Source organism: Sebastes fasciatus, chromosome 3 (assembly GCF_043250625.1).
Source record: "Sebastes fasciatus isolate fSebFas1 chromosome 3, fSebFas1.pri, whole genome shotgun sequence".
Lineage (NCBI taxonomy): Eukaryota > Metazoa > Chordata > Actinopteri > Perciformes > Sebastidae > Sebastes > Sebastes fasciatus.
In genome coordinates this window covers 24,929,374-24,949,168 of record NC_133797.1, presented here as the reverse complement: position 1 = coordinate 24,949,168, position 19,795 = coordinate 24,929,374, and the positions used below count along the sequence as shown (strand labels likewise).

Genomic DNA, 19,795 nt, shown 5'->3' with positions numbered 1-19,795 from the left:
TACTTAGGGGGACACAAAAAGGGTAAGTAATCATGAGTTAATAATGAAGTAATGAGGGACTCCTCTGTAACTATTTAGTATTATGTCTCACTTTACTTGGGGGGACACAAAAAAGTAACTAACGTTTAAGTAATCAGTAATTAATGAGTCATTACTAGTTTTGTGCAGCTCAGCTGCTGATTCAGAGTTAATCAGGAACGACTCATGAAAGTGGTCAGTATGTTCAAGTCACATGTATTCAAGAAATAATCATTACTTAATAATTCAGTAATATGGGATCTCCCAGTCTGTTCTATTAACTTATCATTATCGACTATATAGTCCTCCAATAGGAATTATTAGAGTAGTATACATTAACGATTCATCAATTATGAAGTTGTTCCTGATTCGTTCCTCACTTGTTTTATAATTATTACCTACTCTATGAAATTTGAGTGTTATTAAAGGGACTGTTTGTAACTTTTTACACGTATAAATCAATCCGGGTCGGTGTCCCATGCACAATCGCGTGTGGCTACGCCGTTCAGACTCAGACGCCAACACAATCTACACGGAAGCACCAAAACCGCAAAGTTATATCTAGTGAAGCCCGTCTTGCTAAACAGTGTTGGCCGCGGTCGGAGGACGCGGGGGAAACCGTAACTTTGGTCTCCAGGGCCGGAGTCTCTGCTCCTCTGCTCCTCTGCCTGCCTGCTTGCCTTCACTCACACGCCGCGCTCGTTCTCACTATTTCGCTCCACTCTCACGTTTATGCGCGCACACTCCACACTGCAGAAGAGTTAGTTTAGCTCTGAGAATATCTAGTGAATGTACAGTGGACGTTTGTGCAGAAATAACTGGTGCAGCTCCTCCAGACCAACAGAGGTTTCCCGTGTCTTGTGAAGTGACGGGGCTCCGCAGCGAGAAACGTTATCGTCCCCGACCAAAACTCCGGTGTCTCCCCTGTTTCCTCCGGCCGCGGTCGGGAGGCTGAGGCAGGAAAAGCCAACACTAGGATCAGCATTGATTCAGGGAGAGCCCTTCGTCTGGTCAGCTAACATTACTGCCAAGCAGGTGAAATATAGAGTGATATTGTGCTTTTAGCTGATGTGTGTCGCCTGACTGTTTTGAGCGATGCTCGTTCATGTCTATGTAGAGCGAGCACAAGCGCGAGCCCGACGCCGACTTTCGTTGACTTAACGGCCACAGGTTTCGCTGTTAACAAGCATTTCTGATTCTTACAAATCCAACTGCAAAAAAATCCCTCTTTAGTTTAGGTGTGTAACGTCTCGTGACAACTGGCAGCCGTATACAAAAAAAGTATAACTTATGTGTTCTAAGGCAGCCACGAAAAGAAAAATCTAAAAATAAGTAGAGTTGTTGAGATACCAGTATCAAAAATGCGTCCGATACTGCCCAAAATTCGGGATCAGGTATCGGCGAGTACGCCAGTCTATGCACCGATCTATATCATAATTTATTAACCAAGAAAAAAAATAAACTAGAAAACAATTCTTCATCGCTGCTCCAAAACAGTCGCCTTGACTGTGCCGTCGCCCTGGATGTATCATGGCTGCCACTGCCAACTACTGTTTTAGAGCAGCAAAGAAGAGCTGATTGCAGTTAGTTTGTCATAGCTGTTAAATAATAAGAATAATTACTATATATACAGTATATATATATTTTTTTTTATCACGCTGGTATCGGTTCGGTACTCAGTATCGGCCGATACTGCAAGTTCGGTAATCTGAATCGGTATCGGGAAGGAAAACATTATATGGGAACATCTCTAAAAATAAGTATGTAGTATAATAAATATGTCAAATAAGACCTTTGTAGCAACGTTTTAATAGCTTCTAGGGTCTCTTTTGAAGGAACTGAATTAAGCTTTCTCTCTCATAATGGAGTCAAAATGTCACACACAGAAAGTAGAACTTACTTACACTTCAATTTTTCTAACTTTTACGAGACTTTGTCTGTCAGGGCTTCAATACAAACCAGAGAATACAGCAGCTTTACCTTTGCTCTGAGAGGAGCAAGTTCCTCTGTTCTCTGAAGTCTCTCCAACATCATTGACATCCACTGACGCTGTGTGAGAGAGGTTATATGTTGTTTTATCAATTTGACTTATTAGTTATCAGTTATCATTAAGTTAAGCAGTACTTGTTAATTGTTTTTTTTTTATTTTGTATGTTCAGAGTGTGAAGTGTGATCGCTGTGGGGCATTAATAATCAACATGAATGTAACTCCACCAATTAATCTGTATAATAGTAACTGTAATCTTCTATATACCATTTCTAAAAAAATTTGAATAATTGAAATAATTCAAACTACAAAATAATAAAAGCTGTGATAAACTATAAGGACAAGTTACTATATCTGTAGCCTAGCATAGTAACATTGAAATTAGTGATAAATTACGTAAACCAAAAAGGGATGTACTGGCATGCAAATACTCCTCACAGTCGGTCAACAATCTTAAATTTGTGATCATCTGCATCACTCTACTACTTATCTAACACAGTTAGTCAAGACCTCATTTAATGTATAAAACAACCCCTAAACTTTTAAACTTATCCACACTGCACTTAACCCTTAGTTGCACTAACACATTAACACAGGAAGCAAATCTTATATGCACCGCAGATCACTTAAAAGTGGACAACATATATGTTCCTATAAGATGTAACCCATTACATGTGTCACTGTGATGCAGCAGCTCATTGCATTCCCCAAAGAAAAAAAGAACTGGAGACATTTTCTCATAACTACGAGAACAAGATCTCGTAATAAACATTTTATCACACTTTATTACACGGCGTTGTCGAATGCTCGATTCTGATTGGTTAATCACGGTCTACTGCGGTCTACGGTCTTCTATTTCTTTATAACATACCATTGCTATGTATGTATAGCAGACAGTTGCTATGGGCGCAATTCTCATGTTGGACTCTGGCGGACCGTTTATGTGTCAATTTGCCGAATCTGCCTTTAAATAGCAATGCGCCAGGTGCAGGCGCACCTGACTTTTAAAGAGAATGGGAGATGACACTCTGATTGGTTTGATTCCTGTTACGCCCAAAACACACCTATGATTAATCAAGAGACTAAATACAACCCCTCTGCCCCATGCGATTTACTTTGCGCGCAGATTTTGCACCACTTAACTAGAAAAAGTGGAGTTGGACACGCCCTAAATGCACTTGCACCATCCACTTTAAACCATGCGTGTCTAATACATAAACTCTCCGACAACAACATGCAGGATTCTACTACTTTCTTTCACGTCCATCGACGTATCAACCTCAGGTGGATTTAGAAATCAGGCCTCCAATTGATTTTCTTTGGTGTATACAATGAGCTTCAGTACAGAGACACTGTTCCTTTATTGTGCTGCTCATGTCAACCCTCTCTTACTGCCTGAAAATACAAATAATAAAAGTGAGACTGACCTTCTGGTCCTGAGATGGTGTCTGACAGTTTCTGTACCAGATCATTCCTCCCTATCTTCTCTAAAACCATCTTGGTCACCTCCAGAGCTTCAGGAAGTTTATAGGTCTTCATCATCAGATCAACTGTGTCCCGCCTTTCTGCATTCTCCAGCATGGACACTTTGATGGTTTGGTAGCCTTTCAGGATGCCAGGCTGCTCCAGATACCACTTGAAGTCCTTAAATTGTTTATCTTTTAAATCCTCCAGAGTGTTCAAAAGGTACTCAGCTGCCATTGTGGCTTCCTGCTAAAATCAGGTAGTTTTGTCAACCTGAAGGAAAAGTGTAACACAAATGCATCAGAGCAGCAACAGGAGAAGAACTCACATAGTATAGATAGATTAGATTGACCTCATCCTAAAGGGGGACATGGCAATCCATCCAATAGTTGTTAAGACATTTCATACAAAACCAAGAATGTCAACTTCATGATGGCAGTAAAGTAAAAGTCATTGGGATTCATCCTGTGGGGAACATGAATGTCTGTATTACAATCCATCCAATAGTTGCTGAGATATTTCACTTTGGACCAAAAGGGTGGATCGACAGACTAACATTGCCATTCCTAGAGCCACGACGAGACGCTGGAGCAGCTGCAACAAGACAAAAGTGAGCATGGCTCAAATACCCCCGCTCACCGCTTGACCCCTACTGAAGTAGGCTCCAAAGGTTTTGTCCTTTTGGAACTAATGGAATTAATGGGCATTAACTAATTAACTAATGGGCACACTGTCAACCGTCATACCAAATTTGAAGGTCCTAAGTTAAATAGTTTCCGAGTTCTGCTCCGGAAACGAAAGTGTAACGGACGGAAGGACGGACACGTGGAGCGCTATATACCCCCGACTACGTTGTCTCTGGGGGTATAACAATCCTGTTATTTTTCAAGTACATTAAATAAACAGCAACTATGTTGATGGCTTCAGTGTAGAGACAGAGACCTGTTTACAGTCACGTGAAAGGAATTAAAAGAGACCGTGAGCTTCACGTCACATTACACATTTATCTACAAAGTTATAATGAGTGGAAGTATAAAAAGAAAAACTCTCAACTGAAGGTTTGGAGAATATTAAAATGTGTCGACAACATCAGAGTCTAGTCACTCCGCAGTCTGGCTGCTGCAGTTAAGTCAAGTAAGTTTAAAGGAAATGATGAATGAAGAAATACGGTCTGTGTCTGTAAGTGAAATTCTTACATCAGCTTATACCTACAAGCGATTTAAGAGAATTTGTGGCATTATGTGTAATTTAAGAGGTTTAAGAGAAGAAAACACTCATGAAGCATCAATAATGGATTCGGAAAATGTGGTGAGTTTGAATCCATTGAAAAAGTCTTCAGTGTAATAGCCGCCTGTAATAAGTAACACTGAGTGAATACACACAGGAAGCCTGTCTGTGCAGCATGCCTTTACACTGATCATTAGGCCCTGAACATCCACTGCCTCTAAGGAGATGGAAACACAAAAATAAATATTTTTAAATTAAATTATATGAAACATATTTCTTTCTTTTTTGTTTTAAATATCTTTTTTCCATATTTCCTTTTTGAATTAGAATTACTGTTTTATTATAATTATGTATTATTTTTAGGGCTGTCAAAGTTAATGTGATAATAACACTTAACGCAAATTTGTTTTAACGCCACTAATTTCTTTAACCCATTAGCGCAACTTGCAATTTTTAGGTTGTAGCGGGCTCAGTTTTAAAGCTAGAGTAAAGATACTGGCATCATATGAAACTAGACAATTAAGAAATCTATTGGTACCAACCATGTCATACTAGATTATCGGGAAGGAGGCTAAATAACGCTCCAAACCTAAGCTAAATTTTATCGAGCTGTTTTTTCCTGTTGAGCTTTAGTTTGCCATGTTATGATTTGAGCAATATTGAGTAGGGATGCACCGATACTGATACTGGATCGGATATCGGGCCGATACTGACTCAAATAGCTGGATCGGATATCGGTGACAACGGGGCCGATTTATTCAATTCAATTCTATGTTTGTATACTATATACATTATACTGTATACTGGAATTTTAAGTCCTATTAAAGTTTTGACCAATTTGTTGCTGCATTAAAAAGGTTTACACATGAATTAAAATTACTGTTAATTTTGAAGATTTTTTAGTTGTATGATTTATTATTTTAATAATAAATAACAATGCAGTAAATTTGCATCTATGCATTTATTTGTTACATTTTGTTTTACGAAGTTAGGAAAGCAGTGTTTAAGTCAAGCCTGATGTTTCCTTACACATAACAGAATGATCCCAGTGACTTCCACACAGTGAGGCATAAAGCTTATTAATTAAACACTGGTATCGGATCGGTGTTCAGTATCGGACTTGTGTTTAATCCGTAATTCATTTGCAGTTCAAAAACGAAAAAAGATTGGGGTAACGGTAGAAGATAAATAGGCTAAATAAATACATACATAGCTACATAAATAGATATTTTTTTGTTTTGTTCTTTTCATTAACACACAAATGTCTTTTATCCAAAAAGTGTGTGATAAATTACAGGGAGGGTCTCTACAGATGTTATACAACAGGGAGGGTCTCTACAGATGTTATTCAGATCTCTCACGTAATTGACACTTTTCTCTCTCACACCCTTACTACGGGCTGTTTCTTTATGTCGGCAGGTGAGAAGCACCATGGCTACTCCTTTCAACAAGCCTGAAACTTCCACCTGATCCTTTGCACTCCTCTAGGAAGGCTGTAGCCGAGTAGTTGTAGTTCTGTTTTCACCCAGTAGAGTGAACCAGAGGACCAGTAGCCTATTTCATGCTCCCACGTTCCAGACAGGAGTCCAGTTTGAGCCAGATACATAGAAAGGATGATAGAAGGCTACTGTAGCTTATTTGAATAAGATTATTTCACAGTTAATAAGCAGTGAATATGTTCACAATGCTCTATGATCTAGCTCTCAAATAATAATAATAATTTGTAAATTGTACATTTTTATTATTTTATTCTAACGTTTTTATCTATTCTTTTATCTATTCTTTTGTTTTTATCCATTCTTTTGTTATTATATTGTACTGTTTGTCTCGCACCAAAAATGCCAAAGAAAATTCCTAGTGTATACCTCTTACACCTGGCAATAAACACCATTCTGATTCTGATTCTGATTCTGAAAAGACACAAAGGTACACAATCCTTTTAGTTATTTCTCCAGGCACGGGCAATGCAGAGCAGAGTGTGTCGAATAACTAATCATAACGACATGTGTGATGTGCACATAAGCACGGAGGGTTCTGTGGTTATTTGACAACATCTGACGCTGGTTGAACAACATCATCACTCCAGATACTGTAGATTTAACAGATACCTGCTGTCTTCAGATGGCTGTAAAGAGTCACCAGAGTAAAGGAAAGGCCTTCAGTACAGTTCTATTGTCATGACAGACAGAGCTTTATTCTGTCTAGCTGGCATTAATGTCATAATCGCTGGTTGAAAAATCTGCATTATCATGATGTCGAACAAAGTGATTGTTGTTGTTACAACAATTAACTAAATTACATATTATACCAGATAGGCTAAAATTATTGAAAAGCATCATAAACCACCAAATAGAATATGGTAAGTTAGTGATTTCAGTTCTTTAAAGGGACTATTTGTAACTTTCAGAAATGCTTCTTAACAGCGACACCTGTGGCCGTGAAATCAACGAAAGTCAGCGTCGGGCTCGTGCTTGCTCGCTCTAAATATACCTGAACGAGCATCACTCAAAACAGTGAGGCGACACACGTCAGCTAAAACCACAATATCACTCTATATTTCAGCTGCTTGGCAGTAATGTTAGCTGACCAGACGAAGGTCTCTCCATGAACATGATTTAGATCTGATCCTAGTGTTGGCTTTTCCTGCCTAAGTGCAGGCTGAGAAGACAACGTAAATCTCTGTAGAGCTCCATCACTTCACAAGACACGGAAAACCTCTGTTGGTCTGGAGGAGCTGCAGCAGTTATTTCTTCACAAACGTCCCCTGTACATTCACTAGATATTCTCAGAGCTAAACTAACTATCCTGCAGTGTGGAGTGAACGCGCGTTCACGTCTAGAGGTGGAGCGAGCTGAGCTGTCTGAGTGAAGGCGAGCAGGCAGAGGAGGAGGGTACAGCGGCTACACGCGAACACGCATATGCGAGCGCGCATGTGTGACGACCCGCTACATTTATGCGCGTACAAAGTTACAAATAGTCCCTTTAAGTGAACTCAGGCTGATTAATCATCATTTTAGACTATGATGTCTGAAGGTTGGCAAACATGCTGATCAACCATACTTATTTATCATTGACCGTGATTATTGACTTGACTTTTCATCTATAAATGTGTCAAAATTGAGAATTTGACTGCTGAACTTTTTGAAGAAAAAAAATATATATATATCTTTGGGGGTTGAGGAGTAATGACCTCTGACCCCTGTGGTGGGTAACGTCACAAAAGGCCTACTCATAAAATGCACTGACTGAAATTGAAAAGCTGATGGCCCCTCAATATGATCTGATCAATACCACGTTGGCAGATTGATTTGTTGACTATGTAATGCCACAGGACTGACAGATTCCATAGGTTGTGTAGGCTACGTAATGTAGTCAACAATGAACAACAGTTATGAAACTGAACATTAGCTTGATAATGTTGTAGAATGTGAAGTTATTTGGTAGCCTACTGTGTGAGAGAATGTGTATTTTTATGGATCAATAGGTGTGGCAGCAATCGTTTCAGAATGTAGAAACAGCCTTTTATGTTTCTATGTGAGGCCTTTTTTACACTACTCTGAGACGGTGAATGTTACGTGGGGGACGTCTGCTGGAAAGGACCACAAAGGCGATTTCCACATATAATTAATTAGGCTTTTAATTCACGCTGCAAAACTAAATAGTACATCACAAAAAATAATTAAAAAAAATACAATACATTATCTTAATCGGAATTTGCCAGGCTCTTCATTACCCATGCCTGGAGAAATAACAAAAGGATTGTGTACCTTTGACTGTGTATTGCTGCTAAACGTTGTTGCTGTTTTGACAAAGGCCCAGCTTGGAAGGAATAACACAGGAGAATAGCGTGATAACTGTCATCTGATGTGACTTTGACGGCTCGCCTGCGACTCAAATGTCAATACAAACGTCACGATAAAAAACACACACATGTATACTGTACATAAATTCTGCAACTGAACAATGAATAGAAATGTATTTAACACTCACACATTAATAGGAGCGGTCTCTTCCCTGATTGAAGTCGTATCGATTCTCCTGCACACTGAGAGAGTTGAGTCTCTTCGAGACGAAGAGTTGTGAAAAACAACACGAACGTGTGCTCAACTAATATGTTGTGTGACGTCACCAATCAAGTGTGGTTATGACCTCTGCTGTTCCGCAGGCTTTCACACCGCAAAGTGTTTCCACCTACAGGAAGAGTGAGCTGTTTCAAAAGGTCATTGCAGCTTAAAAGGACCGTTTCTAACTTTTTACACGTATAAATCATTGCGGGTCGCTGGCCCATGCGCGCTCGCGTGTGGCTACGCTGTTCAGACTCAGACTCCAACACAAACTACGAGGAAGCACCAAAACCGTCAAAACCGTTATATCTAGTGAAGCCCGTCTTGCAAAACAGTGTTGGCCTCGGTCAGAGGACGCGGGGGAGATCGTAGCTTTGGTCTTCAGGGCCAGAGTCTTTGCTGTACTCTGCTCCTCTGCTCCTTTGCCTGCTTGCCTTCACTCACACACCGCGCTTGTTCTCGCTCATTCGCTCCACTCTCACGAGCATGCACGCACACTACACACTGCAGAAGAGTTAGTTTAGCTCTGAGAATATTTAGTGAATGTACAGTGGACGTTTGTGCAGAAATTAATGCTGCAGCTCCTCCAGACCAACAGAGGTTTCCTGTGTCTTGTGAAGTGACAGGGCTCCGCAGCGAGAAACGTTATCGTCCCCGACCAAAACTCCGGTGTCTCCACTGTTTCCTTCGGCCTCGGTCGGGAGGCTGAAGCAGGAAAAGCACTTGGTGAAAGAACTGCAGAGCTGATGAGCACATGAGATGCAGGTGGGGAGATGGGCGGGTAAGCTCAGGTGAGGGGAATGAGGTGATTGCAGGGCAGACGGAAGCGGTAGGATCTGGGATGAAAAGAGATAAGTGAGGGCATCTTGTGGACAGGATGAATGACATTGAATGGGTTATGGAGAGGTTGGAAAGTGGCTGCAGGGAGGGACAGAGTGACATAATGTGACAGAAATACACACAACTGTACATAGTCTATGGGCGATCCGCACATAAGGCCTCTCGAGCCAAGTGCATTTAAAACACCATTTCAAAACTATTCTATCAGCCACTGACCTTAAATTATAGAATAATGTTACAAAACAGCAGCAGCCAAGGAGGTTTTTATGTCATGCATTAACCCAGAATGATATTAATATCTAAGTTACTCAGTACCACTAAAACCACACTTTGGCAGGTGGGGCTTTGACCCAAATAACCTCTCTCTATCTCTATCTAACTGGCTGTGTCACCCATACAGTGTGCTGCTCTGCTGACATCTGGCAGGAAGTGAGCTGTCACGTTTCCACATCCTGTCACTGCAGCTGAGACACATTCAACTAAATATGTCAAAACAGTACAGAAGCAATGTACTATTAACGTAAATGACACTTTGTTATATTAATGACTGAATATAAAGTAATACACCATGTAATTGGAGAGATATCATGTGTCCATGTGTGTCAGGGCCGGCTTAAGGGACATATGCCATATAGGCGTATAGCGCATATAGGCCTAGGGCGCACCTTCTGGGCGGCGTTGGTTGCCCTCTAAAAAAAATAAAAATTGAAAATAAAAAATGCCCTTCCTCATTTTCTGTAACAAATGAACAAATAAAGAAATAAAGAAATACACTTTTCACCCTTGTAACTGTCGTTGTCGTGAAACTGATTAAACACTTTTAAGCCAACATCAGGGACCAATTGTATATTTCTATTATAATAAATAAAGTTATATATGAAAATAAAAATCTTAACTATTGCAATTTTACAATAACAACTGGGGAGGAAAACCTCTTTGAATCAAAGGTTTTGAAGAGAACACACAATTTTAAGGTTTGAATAACTTTCTTGTTCCTTGACATTTTGATCGTTTTCATTTATGGTTCAAAATTTCCTTTCAAAATAAAACACTACTGTTCTGACGGGAAATACAAGAATAAAAGTCATTAACAAAACAACACTGAAATACATAAACCTTACACATATTAGCAACAATACAAACCATGTATTGGAGTCACTTACAAAAAAAAAATGTATGGAAAGAAATCAGATGATATCAGTGAGTTTATCTCACCCCATAATGTGAAATCTGAATCATCAAAGCAACTTCAGCACCAGACAAATAGATTAAAAAGCACCGTTCATCTCTGAAATGTTTTGGAGGACAAGTAGAAAGTGACCGAGAACAGAAACACTAAAGTGCAGTAGTTGAGTAAATGTACTTTGTCAGCTCCCAGCTGTGAGAGTTATGGGGTTGGGTTTGGTGAGTGTTTTTGTCCCTGCCTCGTCCAACCACTCAGCATCTGCAACTACTTACTCAAGTAATACTCAAGTACAAATCTGAGGTACTTGTACTTCACTTGAGTGTTTCCATTTTATGCCAATTTATGCTTCTACTCTGCTTCTATCTCAGAGGTAAATATTGTACTTTTTACTCCACTACATTTGTCTGACAGCTTAAGTTACTTCACAGACCACAGTTTTTAATTTCCTCCCTGTCCAGTGAAAACCACGTATCTCCAGATGTGTTGATGTTGAATGTTTGTGATAAACTAAAGGATGAGGTGTTCCTTTATGTGTTGAGAAATTCTCCTACTTCTTTAGCTAAATAAACTTTTAATTTAAAAAGCCTCTAGGATCAGCTGGAAAATGCATCGTCACAAAGCTGAAAACATGACTGTTTTTCTGACACCATGAAAAGTTGACTTTTTAGAGATACGTGGTTCTCACAGGACAGCGACACTACAAACATATGATGCTCTTATAGAATATGATGCATTGCTGTAGATTAAACTAGCCAACAGTATATAAAGGAGATACATTTAGCACAACCTTAAACATCTACAGCAGTAAAATGCAACATACACATGAGAAAGTGTGCTCCAGCTGGTGGGCAGTGCTTGGTATTTCCTCAACTGATCTCAACATGGCTGCCACAAACTTTCTCATTTTACAGCTAAACAGTACACTACAAGATGTTTCTGAGAAATAGGCATTACAGTAACAGAATGTTGATTCATATTTGATCATTGCTGCTTTGTTTGACCGTTTGATTGGAGTTTGCCAGTGATTGACAGCTGCTCAGAGACAGTAGACTCCAGCTCGGCTCTGATTGGTTGTTTTCCTCCGGTCTGTGAAACCCTGCAGATGCCATTAGGAGCACCAGAGGACACCAGAGGCACATGCTTTTTTTCAGATTACCTGTCTCATACACTACTGTCAGGATGTAGTGATCGTTTTATAAAAATAACTTTTTTCATATTTGCTCCATTTCTTCCCACTGCAGCTTTAAATCTGTTTATAAGCATGGTCTCTAAATATTACACTTCCATACAACAAAACTGTTTCATGTTGCTTCCGTAATTTTGTAGGAAACAGGATTGCTTATAAATATGTTGTTGAACACATGTTGAGCTTCAAGTTTCATTCTTGACTTTGACAAAAAATTCTTAACTCATGGTCCATTTACTAGATTTCTGTCGGAGCTTTCAGTCTCATCCGGTGGCTGTCATCAGTGGATGGAGTTTGCTCAGCTGTCATAAGAGTGAAAAAGAAGTATTTATAAATAAATACTCAAGGACTAAACATCATAAACTAATTAAATGTACTTAATACATTTATATTATTTTCATCAAATCTATGATTACAACTATGTCATATTTTAATCATTTATTATCTATCATAAATGATTCACAAGACAAACATTGATTAGAAATGTCCTCACAGTTACACGTTGTGTTTTTTGTCGGTGGGAAGGCTTCAGGTGCTGCATCTGTAAAAAAACATACGTCAGACATTTGAAGGTGGGAATGCCGGTGGCTGCTTGATAAGAAAAACACACGACATCAAGGCTACGCTCACATGTCGAAGCTTTTTCACAAGAAAGCGGTTAATTAATGACTAAAGTGGTCGACACTCAGCCCTCCACCATCCAGGAACAACTGTAACATATTTCTACATCCACATGCAGCCATGAAGCTCTGCTGACTCTGAGAAGTCACAAAATGTTTATGAACAGAAGATTTATTGTAATATTATAACTGTTTTTTTAAGCAAACAAAAAAAAAAAACATTTATAAGAAGTGAAACCTGCAGTGAATACATGCATTTAAATCCAAGATGACCGTAAAAGAGTCCAAGGAGTTCACAGTATATAGCTTAAATGCAGAATCGGTATCCTCGTGTTTCTCAGCAAGAATTTCCTGATATATCTCTGGATTTTTAATGTGCGCCTGAAACAAACCTCATTATCCGCCAATAACATCAACACATATCGAGGACACTGAGGTAATTTGGTTAAATGACATGTTTACATTCTACAACGGCATACATTTTACACATCTCAAGGTTTTTGAGGGTGATTATGGTGTTTTTTTTTATTAAATGTCATGAAATTGGTTAAGGGACAAAATAAAATAATAAAAAAACAATAAAAGGGATTTAGTATTCACTATCAATGTCACACACCTGGCAGTGTAGAGAAAGCTTGAAACAACATATAGACCATAATGTGGGGCATCAAAGTTTACTAAAATGTGATTTTAAAATATGCAGAAAATGATACAGAGTTGGTTGGTGTCTAAATCTTGTTGTGCTCGGAGAATTTGGACTCATGACATCAGTATTTTTAAAATCCAGGCTCCAGCCCTGATGAACACACAACTGAATATATTCAATATGAAATTACCATTATTACCACATTTTTTTCATGATGATCAGCACTAAATCAATTAATATGTAATCCATGTAAATGTGAACCGGGAAGTAAAGTAGGGAGGAAGTCGGGGTGGATGAGAGGGTCAAAAAACACAGGACTTTCGCCCACGAGTCAAAGTTGATTTATTTGTTGTGTAACTTCCGTACTTAAGTTACGGCATTTCCTGAGTTATTTAAACCCAAACCACATCTTTTCCTAAACCTAACTAAGTAGTTTTATTTTGAAAAGACTGGTCATGTATTGCTGGACATTCGTATGAAAACGCACGAAAATTACATTGTTGAAAGTCGTGCTGAGCGTCACGAAAAAAATGGGAAATTCGTGTAAAAAAAAAAAAAAAAAAAAGAAATTGTCTGAATGTAAGTGATCAACTGGGGAGGTTTCATAGAATAGAATAGAATATACTGTATCTTTATTGTCATTGTACAAGTACAATGGAATTTGAATGCAAACCTTAAAAAGTGCAAGAAACATAAACAATAATGTGCCTCTAAAACTATAAGAAAATAAATAATAATAAAAACACACATACCACACACAAGACATTCACATTCTGCAGGTATTGCACGACTCATATCATCACAGTGAATATTTACAAGATGTTCAAGTTTTTGCGATGTGATATCTATTAGTTAAAATGTTTAGCCTATTCACCTTTAGTGTTTCCCTTTAAGTAAATTACATTAGGACATTAACAAACATGAAATAATTATAAATTAGAAAATTAGAATTGTAGAATTATCTGCAGTTCTGTGTTCTGGTAAAAGAGCGATGTATTCACAGGGAATAAACATTTAAAAAATACGGGAATATTCAACTCTGACCCACAGTGAGAGCAGACTGTTGAGGGTGAGGGGTTGGGGGGGTGATGGCGGTATGTGTGTGTGTGTGTGTGTGTGTGTGTGTGTGTGTGTGTGTGTGTGTGTGTGTGTGTGTGTGCGTGTGTGTGTGTGTGTGTGTGTTGGGGTCAGCGTGGTGCTACAGTACTGACTCTCACAGCTCTCTTCAGCCTGGCAGCCTGCACGTGTTTATCACTGAGGTAAGACAAACTTTTATTTTGAAATATAATAATATAGCTGAACTATCTAACAGTCTGGATGACAGTAAGCGACTGCTTTTTGTTTCTGAGCTGATGTAGTTCAGTTCACTGAGTTTGTGTTCTAAAGCAGCTCCACGTGTTGACAGAGTCTGTTTTTACTTTGACATGTTTTCACCTGTTAAAATCGAATTTTTTTAACGAGACGTTAGAATGAACATTTCACAGATGTGTCTTTAAACTCGATGTAGTGTTCATAACTGAGGAAACCTTTTCCTTCTCATGTCGTGCACATTGGGGTGTTAACACATGGAAACATGTGCTTAACATGTTCCATATTTGGGTGCAATTTAAAGGGCACAAATGAATAATTTGAAGTCTTTCTGGTTGAGGAATGGAGACAACAGTGAAACAGGGATTAATCATTTTCTCTTCTGTTCATGGTTATTACACCAGATTTTCTGTGATAGGCTCTAAACTTGTGTCCGATGTGCTTCAATCAAAATATCATAACTTCATATATGATTTGTATTATAATGCATTACTAAAAAAAAATCTTCTCAAGAGCTTTTACATGTGATGTATAGACTTAAAAACAAAACGGTTTCACATCACGAAATTATTATTCTGTGTTAAGAGAACTGATTCTTGTTTCTTATGTTTTGTTTACATTTTAATCTCTTAATAAATGGACAAAATATTATAAATATCTTTTATCCTGAACATTATTAAGTCATATTATTGTCTGTATCTCTCAGAGTTCATATATAGGCTACTGCCGGCTGTTTCATTGTACAGACTAAATGCTTCTTGCTCTGTTAACATGTCATTTACACTTTGAGGGATCAGTGATGAAACATGATTATTAGTTTGACAAACTTCTGCTATGATGTTTATGCTGTTTGAGCAGAAACAGTGAATGTGGAGCACAGCGAGGGGTCGACGTGCAGAGACACATCTGCCGGCTGAGGACGACGAGGTCGACGACGCTTTGAAGACGACAGTGAGCGCTTTTTAACTCTCTGACGCTGCGAGGGCTTTTGGAGTGCACCTCAGCAGAACCAAATCATATTGTCTTTATTTTTCTGTTTTCCATGGCGAGACAATGGAGAGGCCGAGGGGGTCCATGTTCAGTGTCCACTGTCCGCTGCTCGGACACCCCACGGCTCTAATTGATGCTTTGTCTGTCCATGTCTTGCCTCGTTAGAGCCCTCGGAGCCTGCAGGCCGGAACAAATCCAACATGTCATCTGTGTCCAGGTCTGTTCCAACTGTGTGTGTTTGTGTGTGTGTTGAGGTTTGGACTCCATGTTCGGATAACTTGCACATTTCACTTGTACATTCACCCTAATGCAGATAAATTTGAAAAGTATAGGCTACATTCAACAAAAGACCTCTCTGAAAATTAAGTCATAAATACATTAATTAAAATTCTTTGTAAACATTTAAGTATTATTATCTTAAAACACAACCATGTGCCAAAGCTTAAGTCAAAATTAAGTTTCTTCTTAAAGGTACAGTGTGTAGGATTTGGCGACATCTAGAGGTGTGGTTGCAGATTGCAACCAACTAAGTACCCATCCGCTCACTCCTCCCTTTACAAGACGCCGAGTACAAAACCATGGTAACCATTCACCTCGCTCAGAGGCCATCCTTATCATAATAACGCTACTTTAAGAGCAACTTAAGTCAGATGGCGGCTGGCGATACCACGGTTTTTGCACACTGTGGCTCACATTACCGCAGTTTCACAAGCTCTACAGTGAACTACGGTGGCCTCCAGGTAACAAAAAAAAGCAAAAGTCTCTCTGTAGAGCCAGTGTTTGATTTGTCCATTCTGGGCTACGGTAGAAACATGGCGGACTCCTTGAAGAAGACACAAAGTAACTCTAATGAACAAAAATCACTAATTTTTTAATCTGTAATGGGTCTAATTTGTCTCCTCTTCAAGGCTCTTCGGATGCACAAAAGCTCCTCTCTTAGTTCCTGGAACTATTTGGTTGAAAAGAGCTATATAAAAAAACAAACTGCTGCTTTCTCCACATCTCAGATAGTCCTTCAATTATCTACTTGGATCAAAGATTTCTCACGTCTGAGCACTCTCACAACATGAGCAAATGTGTATTTGTGACAATTGTCTGGTAAAATGTGTTTTAAGAAGAATAACTAAATCAGCTTGTACGTAGAACACAGAATTAACTGCAGTGCACACAATGTGTAGCAGTTTGATGATACTTTCTCATCCCAACTCGTCACATACTGTACTTTGTCACGCCCCTTGATGTCACTTTATGTTTGGCATCAAAACCTCTATAGTTAGGTTTAGGAAAAAACTACATGGTTGGGCTTAAGATACTACGTTTGTACAGTGAAAATGACAATGAACGTTGTGAACACGGGACTAGAACGAACAGCTGATTGTTACTAGGGCTGTCAATCGATTAAATTATTTAATTGACATTATTCGCATGATTGTCTATAGTTAATGGCAATTAATTAAGTTAATTGCACATTTTTTATCTGTTCAAAATTAAGGGAGATTTGACAAGTATTTAATAATCTTATCAACATGGGAGTGGTCAAATATGTTTGCTTTTTGCAAATGTATGTATATATTTATTATTGGAAATCAATTAACAACACAAAACAATGACAAATATTGTCCAGAAACCCTCACAGGTACTGCATTTAGCATAAAAAATATGCTCAAATCATAACATGGTAAACTGCAGCCCAACAGGCAACAACAGCTGTCAGTGTGTCAGTGTGCTGACTTGACTATGACTTGCCCCAAACTGCATGTGATTATCATAAAATGGGCATGTCTGTAAAGGGGAGACTCGTGGGTACCCATAGAACCCATTTTCATTCAAATATGTTGAGGTCAGAGGTCAAGGGACCCCTTTGAAAATGGCCAGCCAGTTTTCCCTCATTATTTAGCCTCCTTCTCACAAGCTAGTATGACATGGTTGGTACCAATGGATTCTTTAGGCTTTCTAGTTTCATATGATCTCAGTATCTTCACTCTAGCTTTAAAACTGAGCCCGCTACAACCTAAAAATCTAAAATAGCATTAATGCGTTAAAGAAATTTGTAGCGTTAAAATGAATTTGCATTAACGCGTTACTATCGCATTAACTTTGACAGCCCTTATTGTAACGTGACGCACAGGACACGAACGGTGGTCTCCTGGATTAAAGCCTTGTGTTTGCTGGACCCATCCACCTCCCCTCCTGCCCGCTCAGTGTGTGCTCTTTAAACTATGTCACCACACTCCCGGCGGTAACGAACGCTGACGGCCATGACAAAGCCTCGGTATTTGACGCCCTGGGAATGATAACGGTGTGTGTGTGTGTGTGTGTGTGTGTGTGTGTGTGTGTGTGTGTGTGTGTGTATGTGTGTGTTTCCAGCTCCTCAGGCCGACTTGTTAATCTCTGCAGGCAACTGTGACTGCACACGTTTACTCACAATCACCTGCAGAGATCATCCAGTCGCTCTGCTCTGATCAATAACACACTGTATCCTGAAGCTGTAAGAGGCAACAGCTGTGGTGGAAAGTAACTAAGTACATTTACTCAATTACTGTTCTATTTTGAGGTACTCGTATTCTGCTTGAGTATTTCCATTCTCTGCTACTTTATACTTCTACTCTACTACATCTCAGAGGGAAATATTGTTATATATTGCACTATATTCATTTAATACTGTTACTTAATAGTTTAGTTTATTTGAAAAATTCAAATACAGTAGTAAAAATACTACATTGTCAGGGATAACATGACAAAGGACTTATTTCCCCCTTGAAATTTGGATGTGTTATTATAGGGTAACATAAAACTTTATTGATTACTGAGGGTAAACTCACAAACTATTCAGCAGTATATAAAGTAGTTGAAATAAGATCTGCCTTTACCAGCTGTAACATTAAGGTGATGAACACATTATTGCAACAATAATTATAATACAATAATATAATAATTATTCTGAAATAGGTCATTCTGCATAATGAGTAGTTTTACGTTTGGTACTCTAAGTATATTTTGATGCTAATACTTATTACTTCAGTAATATTTTGAATGCAAGACTTTAACTTGTAACAGAGTATCTCTACACTGTGTTTTTGCTGCTTTAAAGTGGCAGTAGGCAGAATATTTTTGGCATCATTGGGCAAAAATTCCATAATAACCTTTAAGCATATTGTAATTTAAGTGTTCTGAGAGAAAATTAGACCTCTGCACCTCCTCATGGCTCTGTTTTCAGGCTTTAAAAAATCTAGCGCATGACGGGAGACTTTGACCAATCACAGGTCATTTCAGAGAGAGAGCGTTCCTATTGGCTGTGCTCCGATCATGTGACCGGAACTTGGCGTTCCTTCAACAGATTTCACAATGGCGGCTGCGTCACAAACTTTCTCATTTTACAGCTAAACCGTGCACTACAAGATGATTCTGAAAACATTTGAGGCAAGAAATAGGTATTAACGTAACATAATATTGATTCATATTTGATCAGCGCTGCCTAGTTTGACCGTTTAATCGGAGTTTGCAAGTGATTGACAGCTGCTCATAGGCGGCAGCTGGACAGCAGACCTCAGATCTGCTCTGATTGGTTGTTTTCCTCCGGGCTGTGAAATCTTGCAGATGCCGTTAGGAGCACCGGAGGACACAGAGGCACATGTTTTTGTTTTTTTCAGATTATGTGTCTCATGAACTACTATCAGGATATAGTGATCACTTTATAAAACTAACTTTTTTTAATCATATTTGCACTTCCAGACATCCTGCTATCAAATGAATTAATGTACACTAAAAAAAAAAGAATGAAAATACTGATAATCGCCTCATCACTTGTGAGGAGAGGATGGTGTGTTCACAGGGAACAGCTGTGATCCAGTTTAATCTCAGCTGGCAACTGTGAGCTTTGAGCGTCTCACGGAGTCGGCTGAGGTTCACCTGAACGCAGCACCGTCACTTACCACCAGAGGACCAGGACGACCTTACGGGGGCGCCGTGGAAAAAATATCAGGAATATAAAATAGGACGATTTGTTTTGTTGTTCAATAAATAAATAAATGACTTGATAAATAAATAAATATGTCATTACATTTTGCAAAAATAATATTAGAAATAAATGTAGCCATTCATTTATTGATAAAATGTGACATAAATTTATATTTCTGTTTTAATTTGCTTCTGTATTTATTTATCTTTTTATTAATTCCCTTATTTATTTACTCTTCTGTTTAATTTTCCCTTTTATTTATGTATTCATTTTTTTCATTTATTTATAAATGTATTTATTT

General features: G+C 38.7%; 2 protein-coding genes across 2 annotated transcripts in view; both read right to left on the bottom strand.

Moving 5' to 3' along the window:
- Positions 1 to 4,641, bottom strand: part of LOC141764516 (NACHT, LRR and PYD domains-containing protein 3-like) — a 28,767-nt gene extending 24,126 nt beyond the window's left edge. Inside the window, exons 1-3 of the mRNA XM_074629813.1 lie at positions 4,529 to 4,641; positions 3,433 to 3,749; positions 1,999 to 2,067 (exon numbers count right to left, since the gene is read on the bottom strand). Of these exons, the coding sequence (XP_074485914.1) occupies positions 1,999 to 2,067; positions 3,433 to 3,706 (343 nt within the window). The 5' untranslated portion in view covers positions 3,707 to 3,749; positions 4,529 to 4,641. The remainder of the gene's footprint in view (positions 1 to 1,998; positions 2,068 to 3,432; positions 3,750 to 4,528) is intronic.
- Positions 1 to 8,799, bottom strand: part of LOC141764522 (NACHT, LRR and PYD domains-containing protein 3-like) — a 78,208-nt gene extending 69,409 nt beyond the window's left edge. The window contains exon 1 of the mRNA XM_074629819.1: positions 8,687 to 8,799. The gene's annotated coding sequence lies outside the window, so the exon portion shown is untranslated. The remainder of the gene's footprint in view (positions 1 to 8,686) is intronic.
- Positions 8,800 to 19,795: the final 10,996 nt, after the last annotated feature.